This window comes from Corticium candelabrum, chromosome 9 (assembly GCF_963422355.1).
Source record: "Corticium candelabrum chromosome 9, ooCorCand1.1, whole genome shotgun sequence".
Taxonomy (NCBI): domain Eukaryota; kingdom Metazoa; phylum Porifera; class Homoscleromorpha; order Homosclerophorida; family Plakinidae; genus Corticium; species Corticium candelabrum.
In genome coordinates, this window is record NC_085093.1 from 4,861,350 (window position 1) to 4,885,017 (window position 23,668).

The 23,668-nt window shown below is 40.4% G+C and overlaps 2 protein-coding genes across 3 annotated transcripts in view; both read right to left on the reverse strand.

Annotated features, from left to right (window-relative positions):
• Nucleotides 1–431: 431 nt before the first annotated feature.
• On the reverse strand, nt 432–23,550 carry LOC134184212 (intraflagellar transport protein 172 homolog). Of its 2 annotated transcripts, XM_062651844.1 has the most exons (54): nt 23,478–23,550; nt 23,280–23,423; nt 21,713–21,825; nt 18,830–18,938; nt 18,681–18,760; nt 18,510–18,597; nt 18,320–18,422; nt 18,155–18,263; nt 17,961–18,084; nt 17,406–17,564; nt 16,325–16,423; nt 16,213–16,266; nt 16,058–16,161; nt 14,447–14,532; nt 14,319–14,383; nt 14,206–14,253; nt 13,750–13,815; nt 13,333–13,679; nt 11,346–11,523; nt 11,137–11,214; nt 10,995–11,075; nt 10,769–10,936; nt 9,172–9,250; nt 8,990–9,110; nt 8,839–8,934; nt 8,710–8,758; nt 8,419–8,508; nt 8,228–8,325; nt 7,986–8,046; nt 7,831–7,905; nt 6,794–6,910; nt 6,390–6,532; nt 6,240–6,333; nt 5,346–5,410; nt 5,203–5,290; nt 4,855–4,947; nt 4,575–4,631; nt 4,456–4,511; nt 4,264–4,399; nt 3,219–3,314; nt 3,054–3,163; nt 2,921–2,993; nt 2,343–2,429; nt 2,153–2,269; nt 1,981–2,079; nt 1,791–1,910; nt 1,637–1,732; nt 1,513–1,572; nt 1,118–1,216; nt 1,003–1,059; nt 846–942; nt 690–781; nt 528–613; nt 432–469 (listed from the first exon to the last, which is right to left on the reverse strand). In XM_062651844.1, exons 1-54 carry the CDS (start codon nt 23,514–23,516, stop codon nt 454–456), a joined length of 5,265 nt encoding a protein of 1,754 aa, XP_062507828.1. In that variant the 5' UTR covers nt 23,517–23,550; the 3' UTR covers nt 432–453. The 2 variants fall into 2 exon arrangements, with proteins under 2 accessions (XP_062507828.1, XP_062507829.1); XM_062651845.1 differs by lacking the exons at nt 4,855–4,947; nt 5,203–5,290; nt 5,346–5,410; ... (1 more) ...; nt 6,390–6,532; nt 6,794–6,910.
• A 100-nt stretch (nt 23,551–23,650) lies between these two features.
• The window catches only part of LOC134184976 (ADP-ribosylation factor-like protein 16), a 1,230-nt gene continuing 1,212 nt past the window's right edge, over nt 23,651–23,668 (reverse strand). Inside the window, exon 5 of the mRNA XM_062652754.1 lies at nt 23,651–23,668. This exon is cut by the window's right edge and continues 284 nt beyond it. The gene's annotated coding sequence lies outside the window, so the exon portion shown is untranslated.

Below are 23,668 nucleotides of genomic sequence, written 5' to 3' on the forward strand. Positions count from 1 at the left end.
TTCCATTCATGTAGTAAATAACAAACCATACTTAGTAGGGGTATTAAAATTGATAAATGACTTCATCAGTATACGAGTGGCAAACCACACTATAAGGCTCTAGCTGCAACACTTACTGTACGGAAACTGCCGTTGTTGCTGCTCGTCTCGATCCTTAGTGTGGAGGTGTAGAATGCAGAAGAATGCGTAGCATCGTAGCCAGGATGTAGGCGGGAAGGGTTGGCTACATGAGACTAGAATGCGCGCGTGAGTGTGTGTGTGTGTGTGTGTGTGTGTGTGTGTGTGTGTGTGTGTGTGTGTGTGTGCGTGCGTGCGTGTGTGTCTGTGTGTGTGAGTGTGTGTGTGTGAACGTGTGTGTGTGTGTGTGTGTGTGTGTGTGTGTGTGTGTGTGTGTGTGTGCGTGCGTGCGTATGAGCATGTGTGGACACACATCACAGACGAATGACAACTTAATTAGCACCATGGAAGCCTAACATGCACAGCAAAAATAAGATTGCAATTACACCATTATATAGAGAGTTAATTACTGAAACGAATAAGACGGGTTTTGTGGTGCTCCACACCAACGTCCTAAGAATCTGAGCACATCTTGGCATTCACTGCTATTCGGTACCTAAACACATGGTCATACCAGTCAAATCTCTGAGAAACAGATAACAACACAGTAAGGGAAAACGAAACAAGCCTACCTTGGAAGACATGACAAACTTATTCCAATCCTCTTTTGAAGCAGCTCGTTCACGTCTTCTAAACTCAATCTTGCTACGAAGTACAGGATAGCCTGACAAAGACAAGCAACAGCTCGGTAACTCACAACAGTCTTCAAATGTTGATATTTGACATACCAGATATAACGCAAGGAAGAGATCGAACTTTAGTGTGAGAATCAACAAGTGCTGCCTCGTACGTGTCCCTCTCATCCACTGTCAGAGACTGCTCAATCTACGTCACCGTCCAGCAAGATCAACACTACACCAAAGATACAACTAGATGTGTGCAAACCTGCTGATCAACGGATACTGCTAACACCCATTCCTTAATTTCTTCTCGTTTGTCCTCCTGCAAGTATGTATAATAACGATGCAACTATATAGCATTACTGCAATATCATGCTTACTGATATGAAATGTTTCTCAGGAAGAGGAACTTCAAATGGTATGTCTGTGTCCATAAGATCACTGTTATCCATAGAATCCAAGCTCCCCTCTTCAATCGCCTGCATTCAAAATATCAACGAAATGAGACTGACACCATGGGTGTGATTGACACACACACACACACACACACACACACACACACACACACACACACACACACACACACACACACACACACACACACACGCACACACACACACACACGCACACACACACACACACGTGAGCACGCACACACAAATGATGAAACGTAACAATGACAACAACAATAATGACAACAACAACAACAACAACATAACTGAATACCACCAAATACAAATATGAATGTACATACATCTATACAACCATATCTTACATCACACAGATCAAGAAAACGATTGAGAAATACAAATGCCATATTATCTTGACCGCCCGTCTAAAGCAGAAATCCAAGTCAACCCAAATACCAAATCTAGATTTCGACCACAATGCCATCCCACCTTTGCTGCTATCCCTGCTTCATAAAATGCCTTATCCACAGGAACAACGTCTGAATGACGAAGAAGAGAGATAGTCAGCTTCACAGCAATCTGCTCCTACAACCACAACATTTGTGAATCCAGCAACTACACAAATCACAAGTGGCTCACTGACCAATGACTTTTTCCCATGGCATGCTGACCGAACAGCATAATAATGTGCAATCAAAAGATACTCTTCAAGTTCTTGAGCAACAGCCGTGTCGGCAGCAGGTGTTTCAGCAACAGACTCGGTCTAGACAAATGAGATATCAATGTCACTCAACCACTATCATGACAAACAGATCAGGCATTATGCTACATACCAGATTCAACAGCATATCCCTGAAATCAGCCCACACTTTGTAAGGTGCAGAAGTCAGACAAAAGAGATCAAGAGCTAGTCGCTTGTATATATTGAAATTCTATGCAAAAAATCGACAGACTCTTAGACAGCAAACGTTTGTGTGAAGAAGAAAAATTAGCTCCAATTTCTACCTGTGGAGACGGAGGAGCACCGTACTTTGAAAACAACTGAAGAGCTTCAATTGGTTTTTCAGATTTGATGCAATGGGTGGCATACATAGCCACATACTTGTTCAGTACGCTAGAGCCCTGATATAATGTGTAAATTAATTAATTAATAAACATATATGGTGGCTTGTAATTATAGTGGCCTGTAACTTACCTGCTTTTGAGCCATTGCGATGCACTGATCCCACTGACCTTGATGAGCCAGCATGTCCAGACCTGCAATAGGATCCTCACCAACCAACTGTAAAGCAATAAGTGTAAAAATCACATGCTAAAACTAATACTGAAAGAGAAAACCTCAAAATAAAGAAAATCCAATATATAACACATACACAAACAGAAAAATAAATATAGACACAAAGAGACAGTAAATAATCACACATGCAACACACGTGAGTACTGCATACAGAACCGACAGATAAATAAGTAAACAAAATAACAACAGAGAGCCAGTTATACAAGGAGAACACCAAACAAAGAAACACCAAACAATTCATGTACGTGTGTATCAGTAAGCATTTAGATGAGCTGTACACACAACACACAGACACACAAACACAGACACAGACACAGACACAGACACATACACAGACAGACACACACACACACACACACACACACACACACACACACACACACACACACACACACACACACACACACTTGGAGGCACTCAACCACACCACGAACTCAGATCATATCACAATGCAACATAGAATCTCTGTGCAGTACCGTCGCTGCAGCATCAGCTCCTCCTTTGTTAGAGAGATATTCCTTGTACTTCTTTGACACATACTCTGCATATCTGCCACAAAAGACACCTATTGCTCAAAGCCAACAATAACAAATTATCTCCTGATCTCACTGTGGTGCCATCTGAGCAGCAGTACGCTTTGCTCGATCCCATAGACCACCTTGCATAAGAAAATCCAATGCTTCTTTCACCATTTCCACTCCAAGGTACAAGTCAGCAGCCTATTCAATGGAGACGAGTGAGTTTGCATCAACATGTGGACTTACTTTTATTCACCTGTTCAAAACGCTCTATAGCCACCAGCCTCTCACAAACTGTCCCAACCACAACATTTGTGCGCTCAGGAACAAATTTCATAGCAAGTTCCACAGCCTAAACCACAGAATAGAGATAGAGGCACTGAATACAACAACTCTGGTGGGCTAAACCTTCCTGACCATGCTATTACAACTGTAAGCATTCGACTGGTTTACTTTGCAATATCACATTACTGCCACATAGTCACTAACCACAACTGTAACCATGTATATAGAATCATTAATTAACGCCAACACCAAATGCAACTTTTATTAGAACAAAATTCTGAATGCCCTAAATGTATGTGTGATCTGCGCCCACGTCTACAACTTCCTATGACATACTCTCGGCAGAAAGTTTGCAACTATGCAGCCAACTGTAGTACACTACTGAGTGATAAACTGCTTGTCTGATGAGGCTACGTCATGCAATTCTATAGCAAATCCGGATGCATATGATAAGCATCCACCTACAGTATGTATTTCATTTGTTCGACTGCCTCTCTGCCTGCCATTTGGTACACATGCATACATGCTGACAGAGCCAGACCTCTTCGCTGGAGTCACCGAGTCAATCTAGAAAAACTATCTGAACAGTCGGTATAGACGACACACTATAAGAAGACATGTTGACATGGTAATAAATGGCAAGTGGGGTAATGCCTTTTACAGACTATATACAGTATAAGTATAGTAGAGACCGCACTTAATTATCAAGCAACACCATACCTACAGTTAACTAATCACTGCTTCAGTGTGACCACTTGTTGTAACTATTTACAGCTGAGAACGTATCACTACTAAACACTTCCAGATTGGATCTACCAACTTCATTTTAGAGTGTGTTGACTAGCTGCATTTGAGCTAAGCACCTGCTAATCTGTCTGCACAGGTTATATAACAAGTCTTAGTTAAGAAAGAATGGCACATGTTAATTAAAGCAGACTGACTGTATCAATATCAACATACGTAAACATCAAGACAAAACATGTCATTTAATGACAAAGTGTTTCCACATATGTTACCTTTTCCCAGCAGTTGACTAAAAAGTCATAATCTGAATTTTGCTGTACGGTAATCTTCAGATAGGCATCAATTGCTCGATGATAATCACCACTCTGTTCCCAAGTCTTGGCTGGTGATAGTAAGTCATCCTTGCTTCTACATGCCACAAACTTAACAATAAGATATTTCGTTAAAAACCAAAATTTTCATACTTAATTCCCTTCGAGCTGTTCATGTAAATCTCGTATTCTTTCTGTAATTGTGGGAGCTACACAAAGTCTTCATGTAGCAAGAGAAACATTAATTGATTAGTTGTTAACACAAATAGCACCTTGTTTGGAACGTATTCCCTTGCTACTCTAATAGCATCCGTCCACATAGTAGCTTCCTGTGATAAAAACATTAAATACATCAAAACTGCTCACTTAAAGATGGTACAAATACTGCAGTCAGTGCAGCCAGTCTGGCTACAAATTTGCAGAAGCAGTGAGAAAACAAACTCACAACATAGAAAGTAAACAAAACAAATGTCCTGGATTTCCTCATGAATTGATGTGCCAGTTTTCCGCATGTTACAGTAATCAATTGCAAAGTCAGATGGATAATCTTACCTTATAAAATTTCACTGCTAGTTCTGGTCTGTGAGCTCGTAGTAGAAAAGACTCAGCTGCTTGGTAATCCTTTTGTTCAAATGCCACTCTAGCCTAATACAAAGAGTCATAAAACAATGTATTTCACTTTCTAAATGTGTAGCGCAAACAAACAATTTGTGTATATGTGCATGCGTGTGTGTGTGCATGCGTGCGTGTGCGTGTGTGTGTGTGTGTGTGTGTGTGTGTGTGTGTGTGTGTGTGTGTGTGTGCGCGCGCGCGCGCGTATGCACCCTCACGTGTATATTTGTACATGCATGCATGTTAACCATGTGCACGAGGTCACAGTACTGCTTTTACTCCACCCACCTGTCCAACAAGCACATCTGGCACACTGGAAGGATCATACTCTTCAGCCACTCTTTGTGCACTGCTCCAGTCTTGACTATGAACATACCTATCCAACATCGTTCGTGGCAAAATACAAGTATAGAAAAAGAAATAAAAAATACATCAAAACAGCTTCTTTAGGTTTGTTTGCTTTAATAAACTCAGTCTCAGCCTCAGTAAATTTGCCCTAAAAGAGATAGACACGAGTAGATGAAAACAAGTGTACCTTGCCAAGACCAACATTCACGAATTCAATGTACAATAAAAATATTATCAACAACCTGATTTGTGAACGAGTAAATATTAGTTGGTATTACAAAACTTAACTCTTGTACATGCACTAAGAGTAGGTGTAAAATATGAACGCATTCGGGCAATTTCAGCAAATTATGCTAAGTGGTATACAGCAGGAAGAATCACAAGAAGAGTAGATTGCCAGATCTTACACACTAGCACCGTCTTCAGCCTGGGGTTTCAAATTCCTCTTCACTTGCCTTCATTCCAATGAGTTAATGCCATAAACCAACATAAAATGCTTAGACCTCTGCTGAGTGCTCACCAATTTCTATGGCCATGTCAAAAGTGCTATACAGTCAGACCTCGTTATTACAACGTCCAAAATCCGACACCCTCACTTTCTGAGAAAGGTACATGTGAAACCAATTTACATGGTCACTGTGTATTTGTTACCCGTAATCTGACTCTTAGGTTAGTCTGACAGAAACCAGCAGGACAAAGGCAGTCAGAGTAGCTATAAAGGTCTGACTATATTCTTCTAAAGTAGTGGCAACTAATTGCTGCAATAATTATAGTTTTACTTCAGCTTCCCCTCAGTAAGTTAGCTGCCATTCCCCTAACTTGAGAAATAACAACGTCCCTCTTCCTGCCTACACCATACCTCATAAATGTAAACACTAGGTAAACCTACACCATCCAATCCAACCCATCCACTCCAGAACCTCATTAACCGTAATATTTAACTATGCAGTATAACACAACATTACACCACTCATCACCTCATCTTCAAGATACATTGCATATTTCAGATGAATTTCAGGCAACTTGGTCCTCAGAGCTGCCCTCGCCAATTCAAAGGCAAAGTCGAATGAGCTAAAACAACAAGCTCATTACGTAACAGGACAAGACATGAACGACATGAATTATACCAATTGTCAGCAGCATAGTCAACTGCTGCATCCAATAAACCAAATTTGGTAAGAAGTCTGACAGCCGAGTCTCCACCAAGACTTTTGGCCCATAAATATGCAACTTGTTTAGCTGCATTAGCACCACCATGTTGCTTTGCAACCTACAAGCAAGAAACACATTGAAGGTACAACAGTTACTGAAATTGGTCTCAACAATTGAAAAACTACAAAGAAGTTGCCAATAAACAACCAAAAATCCAATCAAATGTCTACACACAAGAGATTGCGAGCACAACAATAATGAGAACAATAATATGAACAATAACAACAATAAAGACAAAAACAACAAAAGAAAACAACAACATCAAGAACAGCAACAATTATAGAATGTAAATCACTACAAGATAGAATGCAAACCTAACCCGATATGATTCTTCCCACATATCAGCAACTCTATACAAATTGACTGCTGCCCTCCAGTCTCCTGCAGCACAGTAATGTTGCTCTGCCTGTCGATGCTGCCCTTCTGCCTCCATCTCCTGTGCAACAAACTCCCAATCAACATTCAAATGTTTTTCTTTCACACTAACATAAGAATCGTGTCACTTGCAAAAAACAATCCTACAAAGTGGGCATTCAGCAAGGCTAAATTCATAAGATTGAGAGCACAACCTCACAGTTCCTTCTTTAGTTGCCTATTGTTAAGACCCATATTACCTATATTGATTGTAAACTCAAACTTGACCATAACTAATTAATATGCAATGCCATGACACAATACAAAACTCTAAACCTAAATAATCCACTGTACTCGCTTGAATATTACCCCAGCACTCACGTAAGCCCCAGCCTCAAGTTTGTCGAGGCTCTAAGATTTTCACACTTCTTAGTCCTTTAATTAATTAGTGCAAATGGCACTTTCCACAGTGACTGTTTGCTAGATTTTTGCCTGTAGAAATGCTCACATTCTTCAACTTGTGCATGCTTGTCAACCATGTGTTGATGACTCAGATATGGTATAGAAGATTAGGTTTGTACATTTTAGGTAGTGGCGATGGTTTAAAGCTGTCCTACAGTGTAGTAGCATGCTGTTCAAGTTACATAAATCAATCACTTCCACCACTTAACAACTTTAGGTGTCAATTTTTGAGAATCACTCCATTCCATACTTGACCTTTAACTTTTGCCAACTGGGCGTGGGGTAATAATCCAGTGAGTATGATATATACGAGTATCATGCACGAGTATGTGATCTACCGTGCATGTCACTAGTCTAAACTCCAATGTCATGTAGCACCAGTACAAAGTTGGACAAACATCATCGACTGGAGTATTGAACTAATACCTTTGAAGCAATATAATTATTACAAGAAAGAACTATTTGATATTTAAGTAAACATATGTTTCTTGTTTCCTGTAAACAACAGCTTCCAAAATCTTCATGATAAATCAACGTTACCTTTGCCAGGTGAAGATGTGTGTCTGCCAGAAGTTCGTTGTGATGTATGCCTACGAGTCTGATCATATTGTCATGCTGACATAAACAAGAGAACAGAAATGATGAAGTTACATCAAACTTTACAAAAATAGCAACAGCAGTAATCGCTACTATACCTGCTTAATTTTCTTGTACATAGTTATTGCCAAATCAGGCTCATTGACAATGACATAAAGCCTGCAACATAAGAGATGTTTATATGCAACTCCAACACGAATAATGATTATAACCATTCTATAACATACACTGTATACATGTATGCACAAACAAAACAAGAACATTTCACTACAACTTGTATTTAATCAAAAGACTAACTTATGCATAATGCTTACACACACAATCAAAATTCACGACACACCTTTCAGCCTCTCTGTATTTGCCTTCTGATTCCATGTGTTGTGCTTGTGAGATGTACAATGTAGCAACATCTTCTGCTTTCATGCAAGTAACAGCAAGCTACAAAGTAATCAGAAACATGAATAAACCTAATGTCTACTAGTGTGTTGTGTAGTACACCTTCACTGCTATTAATTCCAGCTATACACATACCTTGTGTGCTTGTTCCCACATATTGATTGCAATGTACATGTCCACTGCATCTTTCGGTGTGCCTGCTTTCACAAAATATTTTTCTGCATCCTAAATGACAGGAAACCACAAATGACATGGTCTCAAGTTGCTACCAAGAAATTACACAAATGTGAATGTGATGTGAACATCTGCAAGCACACACACACACACACACACACACACACACACACACACACACACACACACACACACACACACACACACACACACACACACACACACACACACACACACACACTTGTTCCACACCTGGTACTGCTTGTTTGATGCAAAATGTTGTCCAATTTGCCGAAAATATCTACAAAAATATCAGATAAATCGACAAATCTAAAACACTAACTACATGTATGCTAGCTGCATATGGGCAAATAAACTCACCTAACTGCAACTGAATCTTCCTGCGTCTCAACAATCTGTACAGCCTTCTTCCACTGTTTAGACTGAATGGCTGCATCTATAGCCTTCACAGACCGCCTGCCAAAACAAACAATCACTTAATAATGGTAAGAAATTGACCTAATGGAACTACCCTGCTTCTATGAAATGCTCTATAGCCTTGTCCCACTGCTTCTGAGACACCAAATGATCTCCCCATTCTTCTTCGAGACCAACTACCTCATTAGGAAAATTTGTTCGAGACAGATCTCTAGCTAAAAATATAAAAAATGTAATTGATATTTAAGACAACAAATTAGCCAAGAAGCATTTTACCACGTCGGAAAATCCTTCCTTTCCTGTAAGCCTCAAGAGCTTTCTGATGCATCCGTAACTTCTCAAACATCTCACCAGCCTGTACAGATGAAACACACGTGGTATAACATTCTATAAGTTCGTACTAAAACTACTCAACATAAAGCAAATAAATTCATCATTTCTTCCCTTCATGTACAAATGTCTGTGGAAACTGTCCTATAGTCACGTAATAAACTACATACAATGACGATGTGTTAGAATCAAGGTACAGCAAGCTTAATAGCCTGTTCACAAGAGCACTTGTAACTGGGCTAACACGAGTCAGCAGGGGTAGGCTTGCAAGGTTGTGTAAACGCGAGCCAAGCCGAGGCGTGTAACTCTGAAATAGCCCACCTCAAACTGCCATGCCAGCATGGTTTGGCTCGTTTTCTGTTCAGCTGGCATTCACAGCATGAACGGCAACCAACTGCCAAACCATAGTCTCATACAGCCAGACTTTCTCACCCCACGTAGTATGAGCATTTCCGATGTACATGTGACCACACTAAGCTAGTGTGTGTAGCAAGACATACACCCACTAAGTGAGCTGGCTCGCTTTTTCTGAACGCGTGTGAAGAAGCTGTCTCGGCTCTCTGGCACCGGTTGGCTCGGCTCAGCTTGGCTCAGTTTGGAAGAAGCGTGTGTGAAAAGGTTTTTGCAAAGTGCAAACATTCGAAAATGATATCTACTGTCTGTTTCTCTTGTTTCTTTCAAAGCACAGACTGTCAACATTCTGCCAGTTTGCAACTTTCAATTATCAAATTTCCTTCATTAATACCGAATTACCCTGCAAATATCGGCATGCCGTTACGTATTGAGGGTTACCAGATGCTGGTATACCCGGGGTATACCAGAATACTGGTAGGATCATGATCAATGCATGTCTGTTCTTATATTTTTGAACTTTCCAAACACAATAAGGTCACTAGCGAGTACTCTCTGCTTTCTACTGAACTTACTGTTACACCATCACATCGTAATCCCTCAAGCCAACAAACAAGTTCTGTCTCTAGCCTCTGGTATTTGGCTTGTCTCTTCACTTTGTCGTCTCCAGGAGCTGCTCGCTGTTAGCGCCTCCTCCTAACTGTAACTTGCCTAACAGTCTTCAGTGATAAAAACTCCTCTTTCCGTAGCACCCATTCTTGAAACAGCTCCTTGGGACGCTACTCTCTCTTGCAGTGGCAAAAATGCTTTGGCCCAACTCGTGATACTTCGCTAAAACCTTTAACTTCTTGTCCACAGTGTAGGACCTCCTTGAACGAGTTTGGGTCGTCTTCCGTTGTTTCCGCTTCCCTCCCACGTGCTTGTGATGCAGCATCCTCCACAATTGCAGATGACGAAATCTTTTTTCCTGAGTGTGAATGTGCTTATGCACAGGCTCAGGGATGCAAGGTTCTGTGTTACCCGAAGTATACCTGCACCCTCACCCTATACCCGCATGCCGGTATAGTTACCAGGCAAGTAAGACTGTCATTCTGGTAAACCTCACTTATAACGGCATGCCGGTATTTGCAGGGATATATGGTAGTTGTAATATATGCCATGCTATGGTTGTCATATAATTGTCTTGTGTTACCTTCTCATATAGTCCACCCTTCATCAAAGCAGCAGCAATACGTTCCATGACATCGTTCACTCCCATCATATCACTATTTTCAAGTGCAACTCGAGCAGCCCTAGCAGGCAAACCTGCCTTCATGTACAAGTTGATTGCTCCCATAGGGTCCGCTTGCTTCTCACGCAACTATTGACCAACCAAACCAACTCATCCAAAACTCCAAACAAGGAACAAAAGTACCAACCTCTCCTGCTTTTTCCTCCTGATTTGTGTCCATTAGATGCTGATAGTAGCTTGTCTTCAATGTATCCAACTCTGGATGGCCCTACAATCCAACAGTGTAGATTATAACTCACAGACGGACACGAGTAGAGCAAGTGACTGACGGCTGCTTCTGCTACTGCAATGGACTCGTCCCACATGTGCAGTTCTTGATACATTTCCATTGCCTCATTGATGTGGCCCTGCAGCACATGAACACACAGATGTCAACATACACACAAATACACACAGACAAACAAACAAACACACAAACAAACACACAGACAAACAAACATCAATGGACATAGCATTATTAAGCGATGATTACACTGACTTGTTCCAAGTAGATACTCTCGGCCAGTTTGAATTCCTTGTTTAGAATTGCCAACTTGGCTCTCACCATGAAATTGTCAGTGCCATCTCGACCAGTTTCAGCAGCAACATAATTCGCAATCTTGTTTACCTCACGAAGGTAGCGACCTCGTGCAACATCACCGATTGCTGCATAGCATCTACAAGTATATTAATATGCACTGTAAACAAATCCAATTATGAACCCGTTAGACAAGTAGTTAATTAACAATAATGTAAGACTCATAGTCAATTATAATAAGTGAGTTGCCACAGAATATTTGTCATTGTCCAATCCTATTCATCTATTCATCATGCATTGGTGTAATCTCCCAGACAAGTTATTCTCATCTGACAGTTTGTCACATCATAACAGTTCAAATAAATCAAATAAAACAAACAAACAAACAAACAGATATTATAGACAAACAACAGACAGACAGAGACAGATCCGGATAAAGAGTGGCGGACCACACATTTCTAGTCTGTTCATCTCAAGGATCAAGGAGAAGAGTTTTCGAGTCGTCATACAAGTCATTGTTCGCGGCTTCGGCTGCTAACGCCTTTTATGACTCTGTTGGCCATTGGGGCACCCTTTCGCTTTTGATCGTTTGTTTGCTCAGCTTTCCATCTGCACAGTCTGCTGTATACAAGTCATTGTTTGGTACTCCCTTCTTCGTGTCTTTGCGCCAACATATCCTTTGTTTGAGTGTCATCATCATGGATTGCAGGCAACTTTACTTCGTGTCAGTGCTGGGCGTCTTCTGTGATGGCCATGCATGTCGTAATGTCTTTCTCTACCCTTATAGTCTACTCCTTTGTATCAACATTGTCATCATGGATTGCACGCAACTTTACCTCGCCTCAGCACTGGGCGTCTTCTATGGTGGCCATGCACATCGTGATGTCCATCCATCTTGCAAATTATTAAATCATTGTATGTGTAGGGCCTAAGGGTCCTAAAACAGACAGACAGAAGGGCAGAGAGAGACAGATAATTTATTGTCATACAGATTCTACTTGTACATATGCTAGGATTTTGTAAATACAAATCAGTCCTTGCAAACAACAAAGTCATTAACTAATGGACTTGACTTTGAATGTCAAAATCAAATAATCTATCTAAATCACCATGATTAGGTAACAATTTTGAAAGTTTTCTAACGATAACTTTGGTATTGCATCTTTGCAGAATTGTACAAAATCTTTTTCTACAATACTACATGAAAATGGAAGCATTAAAATTGGCTTCTGCATTTTTGCTGACTGTTGTGACAAATGCTTCAAAAAATTCTCCGCCTTTGTGCCCCACCTCCCAAAATGTTCTATCACAAGAGGAACACATCTTGATACATATCCTCCTGGAACAAGCTCTTCTGAATATTTTTTCATTTTCTTTTCTTCTCTTGTTGCGGCAGCATGACCACTTTCCTTGCTAGCCCTCCTAATAATGTCCTGACTCCACGGATGAGCCAGGGACACATCAATATCCAAATTCTGTCCAGTATTTGGATCAAACATTGTAATGTCTGGACGATCTTCAGTATTGATGTATTTATGTCTTGGTTCTGTTTGATGGGGAAGGTGAAGGTCAGACAGGCAATCACTCCACCCATTTAAAACTGAATTGTGAGACCACTCAGGTCCACCTACAGACAGACAGCTAGACAGACCAACAGCTAGACAGACAGACAAACACATGAAGTGAAAAATAAACTTCAATTCAACAGACAGCTAGCATTTGCAAAGGCACCACAGATACGCAGACAATACATCAATAAAAGCACACAAGCAAGCAAATGACCACGTACTGTAGCAAGCACACAAGATAACGCACACGCAAGTCTGTAACCAAACAGATAGACAAGCAAAACGAAAAGACATTCGTGTGTGAAGGCTAATGAACAAAAAAATTCAATGATAAAATCTAACACACTACGTAATAGAAATCATCATCATGATGCTAATACCTTTCAGCAATATGTAGCTGCCTTGCTTTCAGAGACAAATCAGCGAGTGTCCTCCACATGGCCTCCGTTTCTGATGAAAATTCCAACGTGTCGAGAAACGTTACAGCTCGCAGGTAGTCTCCATCCTCAATAGCAGTCCGGAACTCAATCAAGCCTTCATCAAGTGTGTAATTTACGGTCCCAACGCCTTCATTGACCATCACGTCTGTCCGTCCGTTTGTTCTCTCGATGTCCAAAATGTCGCCTTTCATGGGAAACATGGTGACTTGGTCTGGAGCGTCGATGTTGTACCAAATACAAAGTTGGCCGCGACTCTGTGCGACAACTACGTCACTCAAAGGAACCCACTAAACAACAAAAATAGAAATATAAACTTAGAGAAGCTGAGTTGGTAACATGCAAATGCAACAAACACACCTGAACGTACGTACAGTAGTTAAGAATGGTTGTCTTCAATTCTGTTGCAATGTCATAAAGATGGAGCTGAGATCAGAGACACATAATCATTAAAATTAACAATTCAAAAAGAGGGTCATACATACAGTCGGATGTCAGTTATCCAAACCATTTGGGACCTAACCTTGTTCATGACTCCGAATATGCATACTTTTAAACTGAATACATGTAAAGTAAACAACAATTGCACAAACAATCAAACCTGTCTGCAGTATAAGGTAATAATGAGAAAGTAGTGTACCATTATTATGACACATAATGTTACTGTAACTTGACATTACACCTTGTTGCACATGTGTATAATAGCCTACAGTGCATACTTCTAGACAGCGTCCCAGGCACTGCTTGTTTGGTTAACTGACATCCAACTGTACATTATGATAGTAATGCTTACATACAATACATGACCTACAGTACCTTCAGCTGTTTGTCTCTAAACAAAAGTTTTCTTCCAGTTTCGTTTAACTAAAACCAGAAACAAAGACATCTACTGAACAATAAATCAGATAAACCTAAACGTATTAAGACACCTCCAACCAATCAATCTTCACATCATGATTCACAATTCCGATGGTTGTACCAAACATAAGATCCACTGAAGAGAGATAAAACTTGTCTTACTAACAGAAAATCGACTTTTCAACTGCAAGAATCTAACCAATCGCTGCAGTCTTGAGATCAATCAAGTAAGCCAGTTTCTTGTTGTCTTCACTGTCACGCTGCTTCCTTTCATTGATACGAATACTGTACAAACATAATCCAAACAAAAACGTCGAAAATTAATTAATAAAACTGCTAAGCACAAATAATTGTGAAAATGTGTTTAATTGATTAATTTAAAATTTCAAACCAGTTGTTTAATCAATGTCTTAGCCAATGACTTTTTCCAACAGAATCCTGCAGTTGTAATTGCCAATTTTTCTAATTATTTCTTGAATAGTAGTGATACATTGTGGTATGTGGTATTCTCTATAGCATTATGTCTATCAGTAACATTAGTATAGGTAGTATTTTAATTACAAAAAATTACAAAAATCAAGAGACTTGTCAATCTACAAACATTTCTACTGCAAAATTGTGACAAAAAGTTTCAATTTCTTAAACCAAAATTCCGATTCGTTGGACTGTAATAACAATCCAATTAGCTTTCAGAAAAAGATCAGCAAACTAACAGAGACACATTCTTCTCATACAAAAACATACCCAAGTGCTCAAAGTACACACAAAATAAATAATAAATAAGTTTATGTCGATGTCTGTGAAGCCTGGTTTACAATATGTGCCGTTCACTTCAGCGAAGCAGCACGGAATACTGCTGGCTGCCAACGTCTGCCGTACAAACCTGTTGCCACACCTCAGTCTCTGTTCACAAATAACATTTAGCCTACGATGTCCTTTGTCTGGCTCCCGAGGCATGGTAATTACAGTACCCATATACCCAGGGTTCTAGCCAACCATAGTTAGTAAGGGGTGGTGGGCCACCACGCTTTACTCCTGAAAATGAGATACCTGCCACACTTTGGGACTGACCGTCATGCCATGTGAACAAACATTCCAGCAGTGGCTGTGTTCACACTACAGCAAGGATAGGAATCACAAGTTTGCACTACTCACTGTTCACTTTGACCTTATACACTTACACAGAAAGTGCTAGTAATTATGGCCTTAGCAAGTGTGCTATTTTTTACTGTGCTGGGAGGTCATTGTTTCCATGCTGTTTGCTCTAACAAGTCTTATTAATTAAAGCATGACGACTCATCACCTGAAGCATCATAATTGAATGACGATGTGGCATTTTAAAAAAGTCAAGTTATTCAATGCTAACAAAGATTAACTAATACGCAATGAGTCTAGTAAGGATTGAATGTCTATTGACACTAGAGGCTTAATGATGCTACTTGTACTCTTGTTTCTGGCACAACTCAAATAGCATAGTGTGACTGCACGAAATCAAAGGATATCCTGGATAAACTTACCCAGGTGATTTCATGCTAGATTATGATTGGCACAAGTCCAGTGGCAGTTTACGCGCAGTTGTCCACAAAGATAGAACACTAGCATATCCTCAGCAGCAAGCTGCTCACATGTAGCGCTTGCTGTTTTTTTGCTGCACGGCATCTGTCCACACTGTGTCCGTTTCCACTCATTTCTGATGAGAGGTGTGACACTTGTTAGGGATCAGCTGAATGGCACATACTGTAAACCAGACTTCAGAAATTTTCAGAAAAAGGAATATCTAACAGTAACCACTTACACAATAAGAACCAACCTTATTTGATGTGGATTCATGTTTTCTGTTCTCACAGATCCGAGTATGTCACTTAAACCGTACTCAATGATAGACAATTCACCAGCGTTGAAAACCATACACACCTGCACAACCCCACATCCAGTACAAACAAATAATAAAACATGTTTTCAAACATTCTCATTCTCGAAAAAGAACTTCTCGTTGCCTCCTGAGGTGGACCACGCAACCTACAAATACATGGCAGTATATCATGTACCAGCAGTTTAACAAAACTGGCTTGCTCACCTCGCTTAGCTTACACGACACCAGATCTCCAAGCAATAAAGTGTCTGTTGTGAATGCAACCAGGTATCTGTCCTTCCCCATTATCTTTACCTCATCGATCTGATCAGCAACATAATGTCAATTACATGAGTTTAGAATGCAACTACTATCACTTAATTAACATACAAACACACATAACTAAGATATAATGTTGTATAGAAACTATTTGTAGCACAAAGCAGGAGACTAAACGCGCTCCAACATTTCAAGAAGTCACTCTTTGGCTGAGACATCATTAATGTAAATGTTTTAGTGTATTACAATCTATAGGCCATCTGACAATACAGCTGCCACTATATTACTTACAAACTTGCAAGCAACAAAAACATATTTCAGATTGCCAAAACAATAAAAGACCAAAAGGCATATCATAACCGCAGGCTTCCATAGATATAAATATACGTGAATCTGCTAAAAACAACATTGTGACAACAAATTTAAAGTCTGTTTACTACTAAATGTATCTGTTCCATGTATATTATCTTGACCAGCCGAGTAAGACGAAAAGAACACACATACATGAACATGCTTATTGTATTGTCCATCAGACAAGCATGTATACCAGCCTCTATGACATCTATTAACAAAATCTGCTTTTCCCATAACACAGTAAAAAACCAAATAACAGGTGCATCAAGTCCTAGTTCTTTCATAACTTGGATATTTGTATCAACTTTCATTTCAATAGCCGCTAGTTAGCCTGAAAACTGCTGTGGACCTCACACGCATGCAGACGTGATAAGCATTACCACTCACGTGTAACAGAAATTTTTGTAAAATTAATATTTTCAATCAACAGTTGGAGTCATGAAATTGCAAAAGTTTCTTTCTCGTGAAAAAACCTCGACTACAGTAACTGACTCCATATCCAATGAATGACATAATACACAGGCATTAATACTTAGATATACGTTTCTGTCATAAAATTCTCTGACAGTCTGTCAAGAAAAAACTGTAAATAGAGTTATTAGAGAAGAGATCATTTCTCATCTGTTTGTGTGCTTTGTCAATATACCAATTAACCACATAATGCATCATCTACCTCATAGCCATAGTGTGATCTCAGATTGATTCTTGTTCCTGTAGTCAAGTTCTTGACAATCACTTGACTGAGACCAACGTATGTCATCTCAAATTTGTTTTGGTAAACACTTCGCTTGAGAGCACAGTCAAACAGCTCGACATTCCCACATAGAGCACCCTGAAAAATAAACAATTCAACACATACAAACACACACACACACAGACACGGACACACACACACACACACACACACACACACACAGACACACACACACACACACACACACACACACACACACAGACACACACACAGACACACACACAGACACACACACAGACACACACATGTACACGCACACACACACACACACACACACACACACACACACACACACACACACACACACACACACACACATGTACACGCACACACACACACACACACACACACACACACACACACACACACACACACACACACACACACACACACACACACAAGACAAGTGTAGTAAAAAACAAGAAAGACAAGGTTCAGAGTAGTACAAATTGACTAGTTAACACATTAACTTACAGCTGCTACTCGTGATCCATCTCGTTTCCAAGATAATGCTGTAACAGAGTAAAGATTTGCAATATCTTTCTTCATTGCTTCATCCCACACACCACGTCTTGGACTATAATTGTACATTCTAAGTCTGCAACAGCAAACAGCATTTGAGGAAATGCACAATATAAGTCCAACTTGCTCTCTTTCCAGTCACCAACCTGTTGAAACTGCCAATTACCACTGACTGGCCTGTCGGACTAGCAACCGCACACATGAAATCTTTCTCATCACCCTCTCGGCTGTAATCAAACTGTTGCACTATCTTCCCTACATTTGAACACAAATACAAATGAAACAATCCAACAACAATAAACTCTCCATACCATCATCTCCATACACTATCACTTTGCGATCACAACCAGCAGCAATAATGCTCGAGCCCCAACATAACGCATAAGGTTCACAGCTATGCTTAGCAATCTGACCCTAGAAACCAGAACACACAAATACAATGCACCTTGTTTGACTAATTTCTGTTAAAAGGTATTGATATCAATCATGGTTGCAGCAAACCTGAATTGCTCCTGTTCCTTCGTCATCAAAGAAGTAACGAACAATAGAATTGTCAGCGTGACCAGAGATTATGCCCTTGCCATTTGGACTACAAATTGCGAATACAGTTGTACGGTATGTATGTCTATATATGTGAATACTAGGCTTCTTATAATCACTACTGCATCTTACCTAGCTGCTAATGAGCACACGTATTGATCTGTACTGTATAGTGTGTGTGTTCGCTTTGCTTTCACACTTGTAGTTCGAACCTAATATTCAACAAACACAGAAACAAAAGTCACACAGAATTAACACAAGTTGTGTAAATTGCTGTCTACCTTGCCATCTGCCAGACCAATTATGAGTGCCGGCTGCTGTACTGGCCATAAAAGGCACGTTACAGCACTGTCTTGATACAACTTGTTGATTATAGATTTCTTGTCATTCCTTGTAAGAACAACAACAGTGAGCAGAACATAGACAAACTAAGTAACTCGACTAGTAAGAAAGCATTTCTGTTACCTCTACCAGCTCAACTGGTTGAGGCAGAGGGTTGAGCGGAAGTAACCTGTAGAGACGATTAAATTTAAAGGAACGGTTTGGTTGGAGCGAGCACGAGTAATGTGTCAGGTGCAGTTCCTAACTCTTCTGGCTGATGAAGGAAGTACTGGCATATGATCCGCACTTTTCCCACCATTGGCAATATTGTCTAATAGCACCCATGTACAGTGGGCTACCTCTACCCAACGTCAACCAGCTTAACCCACAAGAAGCTGGTCGATGCCCTGGAGCTGGTGGACCTTCATTACCTAATCAAGTGGAGGTAGATACACGTGTGAGAACTCAACCACTTCAACCGGTTAAGCTGGTGGATGTAAAAGAAATGCGCACCTAAATCTGCCTTAACTTTAATCTTTTAGTAAGTCAAAATGTAGGGTCAATATTGTTATAACAGTACACACAATGAATATATGGACAAACTATCATAGTCAGTTCATGCGTAAATTTTGTGCACAGTACTGTAGAAATGGCGACTAGATGAAGACACAGTACTGCCAGCCCACAAAGTTTCCTATAGATTACCGTACTGATTCGATTAATACCCCAGGCCTCAAGTAAAGTCCCATCCCCACCTTTGGTCCAGGTCCTAAGATTTTCACACCTTTTTGTTCTTTAATTGGTGCTAATTGGAACTTTCTATAGAGACTAGCTTCTTTCATTGCCTACGAATTTGGCAACATGTTCTAGGCAGCTATGCCCAAGAGATATTGTAGCTTCACTGTTGAAGACAAGATCAGTATTGTTGAATGGCATCGAGGCAACGGCTCGGTGGTGTCAAAAAACCACCAACCAATTTAGCATTGACAGGAAGTGTGTGCGGACTGGAATGCAAACTAGGAGGAGCTAAAGTGACACAAAGCAACTCCGAAAGGAAGAAAGCAAGAAAGATGCATGACAGACGTGAACCATTAAGTGTACAGCTTGATGACCGGGTGTATGACTTTTTGCAAGAGAGACGAAACTTTGGCCTGGCAGTTTCTAACGTCGCACTGATAGATGAAGCAAAGCGAGTTGCTGCAGAACTAAACATTGTAGGATTTAAAGCAAGCAATGGATGGCTTGTCAGGTGGAAACAACGCCTTAACATAAGACTACGGTGCAAACAAACGAGTCTCAAGCCCTTCTGGAGCATTATTAAGATGACCTTCTCGGATTTTGCCAACAAATTATCAGGTTGCGTGAGACACATGACAGGTCGTTAATTACTTGTCATTGATTAAGTTAATTACTTCCAACAATTAACACCTCCAGGTGTCAGGTTTCAAGTAAAGTCCCATCCCCTAGTTTACCTTTGATGCTAGCCAACCATGTGGGGTATTAATCGCATCAGTACGGTATCACATTACTACGTCCCATTCACAAGTTCCACTAAAGCAGACAAACCCCTCCTCACATGCAGTCAAATAATATTAATCAAACCAAGTTTAATGTTATTCAGGTAGATTGCTAGATTCTTCAAATCCCAAATTTTAATTCTTACGATGAGCAAATCGCATGAACTGACTTTGATATTATAGCTGCCTGACCTTATGTTGATCAACATATGAGTGTACAAGTAATATAACAAATTCAATCACGTGATATACAGCAACACATTGCAATATCAGAAAAACAAACAGAAACAACCAAGACAAATAAAAAGCCAAACAATACAAAAACACACAAACAGACCAACTATTGGCCCTATAAGAATGCCTTTGGTTTTACTTCATACCAATTGTGCAAAACTTAGTTGCACAGGATTCTAGCTACAGCGTGGCAGCGTGGCGCTGCACCACACTCCAGTAGGAGTGTGCCACGCTCAGAAACGGTAGAAAGGAGTTCAAAGTTTGGCAGCTAGAGAACATATTAGAATTCCATACTGCAGTACTGAAACATAATACGATATTACTTAGTGAAGTAACATTAGCCACAAATCCAGGCTCTTATGAAAGAACACGAGATAATAGCCTACTCCATACCTACTTGTGGTAATTGTAGTCCAGACACGCTGCCATTGATAGTCCCGGATGCCCTTCCCGTGACACAAAAAGCACACCTCTTGTGACAATGTCCGAGATGTGTAGCACCTAGAACCTCCTCTAGACTAGTCATGGATTCTTGCAAATCAACAACGTTGGTCAGTCACCGTGCATGTCAATCAACGCCTGACTAGACAGACTTTCTGTAGTTTCGTCCACAGAACTTGCATATGCGCAACCTATGAACATCGCTAAGACGGGCTGAGTGGCGGCCAAAGTTGATTTCCTTGCCAGGGCACTTGAACGTATGTTACACGCAATAGCTACAACATAAATATACCTCACTTAAGATCGGGTCAAGTGCTCATGCCCGACTTAGACATGGACCCATCCATCCCGCCACACTCTCAAAAATGTCTAGCGAAAATCCTGGTTGCAGTTGTCATGATATTCATTGCACATGTACTATTTACCTGGTCTACTAATAAAAACATAAAGTTAAATAAACAAATAGACACAAACCAATAAACTTAAAACAGATAGAAAGAAACACAAAAAGACTGTCAAACAGACAGAGAGACAAGCAGACAAACATGCAGATAACGCAATAGACCGCCACATCAAACCAAATTCTAGAATGAGATTCAAACGTTTACGACAAACTCACTGAAAGCACAATTCTAACGTTTCCTCTCTTACCAGCCTTCTCCCACTTTGTAGAGATACACGATGTTGTCGGTCTGTCCGACTGCCATTACGGTAGAATCAGGACTAAATGCCAAGGAGGTCACTTGATAACTGTTCCTGCCATACTAGAACAACAAAACCTTTACAATATACAGTCTAAATGTTTATGGTTAGAACGGGCATTTGTCATCTTGAGTTGGTCGGTCACCATGCAAGAATGCATGCTATAGTAAATGAATGGCCATGAAAGAACACAGACTAAAATGACCACAATAAGTCGTAAGCTATGAATGTCGTTCGAACGTCCTACAAACTCATATTACAAGGTAATACACTTAAGTCTAAATTGGAGTTTTATTGCAGTGATTATCAATGTAAACAGTCCAATATTTGTTCACAATATTCCAGTCTTAGCTTTTACATGCATCTCGACTACTAGTATGTGATCTGCATGCAAGTACTCCTTTAAACATACATGTATGTGACTTCAACATACGTGTGTTATTTGCATTTCTCCAATATCTCTCATTCAACTCTGACAATTAAAAATCCACAAAAATAAAAAGTCGTTTAATAAAGTCACCGCCGTGGCGTAGTGGTTAGCGACAATGGCTACCACTCCATGGTTTGGGGGGGGTTCAAACCCCAATGACAACACTAAATTACGAAACTTGTCTGTCTTTCTTTCTCGTGTTTCTCTAGCTTTGTCCATAAGACTATGACTTGTTTCAGTCACTGGGGAGGGAGTACATGTGGTCTGGCAAACGGTCCATTGACGATGACGCTCAATGCTTTCCTAGTGGTCATTAATATCCACTAGGCGTGCTGTATCGAGTTCGTGGTCACCGTAATGCCTGCAATCTATATTGAATTGGCTAGTCATTGATCACTGTGTGGACTACACAGGAACATGTACCCTTCTGGGCTCACCTGCCAGGTTGGTGGGCGCCCAGATAACCACTTGACCATCACACGGAGGGGCATAACGACACAAAATCAAGTTGATGTAATAAAGTTTGGTGTCCTTTCTGTGATTTCATTCCTTTAGAAAAATTTCAGTGTAATGCAACGTTTGCACTACATATGTAAATGAATGCAAGATTGGATTTCATTATTTAACAGCAACCTAGATACTCATACAAGTCTCTACTCAATACATGCAGCATAAAACCCCACATATTAATGTCCATTAAGATTAATTAAGGTAGTACCAGAAAATGTCCATCCAATCAACTATAATTTATGGTCTGTCAGTTTGTCAACAGCAGTTAAAGATACAAAAAGCAATCTCCCTCATCCCTTCCTTCTTTTTCCTGCCTCCCTCCCTCCCCTTTCCTTCTACCTCCCTTCCTCCTTCCCAATTCCAACTCCCTGTACATGTCCATCTGTCTGACTACCTCACTTTAGTAGCCAATCATGATTATGTGCACACAAGAGCCATCAACATGCAACACAAATCAAACAAAACAGTTATCAGTTGCAAACACAAGCAACGACAGATGCCGCAAGCATCAGCCTATCACGCCTTCAAACGTCAGTCGTTCATATAAATTGAATTCTACTAGACTCGGTGCACTACTTCTTTCTCTGCTGGCTTGGTTGAGAACTTGTCTCTCTTTTCTCCGTTCTCGTCAAAGAAATGAATGACCCTGTCCGTGGTCGCGACGGCCAGTTTCACGTTGTTAGGAGTGAACGCCATTGCCATCACTCGGAAGGCTCCGTCCTAGAGTAATGATAAACTGCAGCTTCACATATCGCAAAATGTAAACGAACATACGTTTGGAGGCATCAACGTTCTGACATGCTTCAAACGCATTTTCTCACAGCGTGTGTTTATCAAGCGCCAACGAAACGACGCATGCGTACGATTTACGCCTCAACATAGCCTCGTACCCAGGCCCTCTTGCGCGCCCACATAGCCTCGTAGCCAGGCCCTCATGCGCGGCCGAAGTCAAAGATCTTGTTTGG

Bases quoted from the DNA above. Each gene is read 5' to 3' on its own strand.
- LOC134184212 (XM_062651844.1), bottom strand. From the start codon at position 23,516: ATGCGTTTGAAGCATGTCAGAACGTTGATGCCTCCAAAC. The intron at 18,423-18,509 runs GTTTGCTGCAAC...TCTGGTTTCTAG, and splicing joins AAGGAACAGGAGCAATTCAG to GGTCAGATTGCTAAGCATAG. The intron at 6,334-6,389 runs GTATAATTCATG...TTGTTGTTTTAG, and splicing joins GACTATGCTGCTGACAATTG to CTCATTCGACTTTGCCTTTG.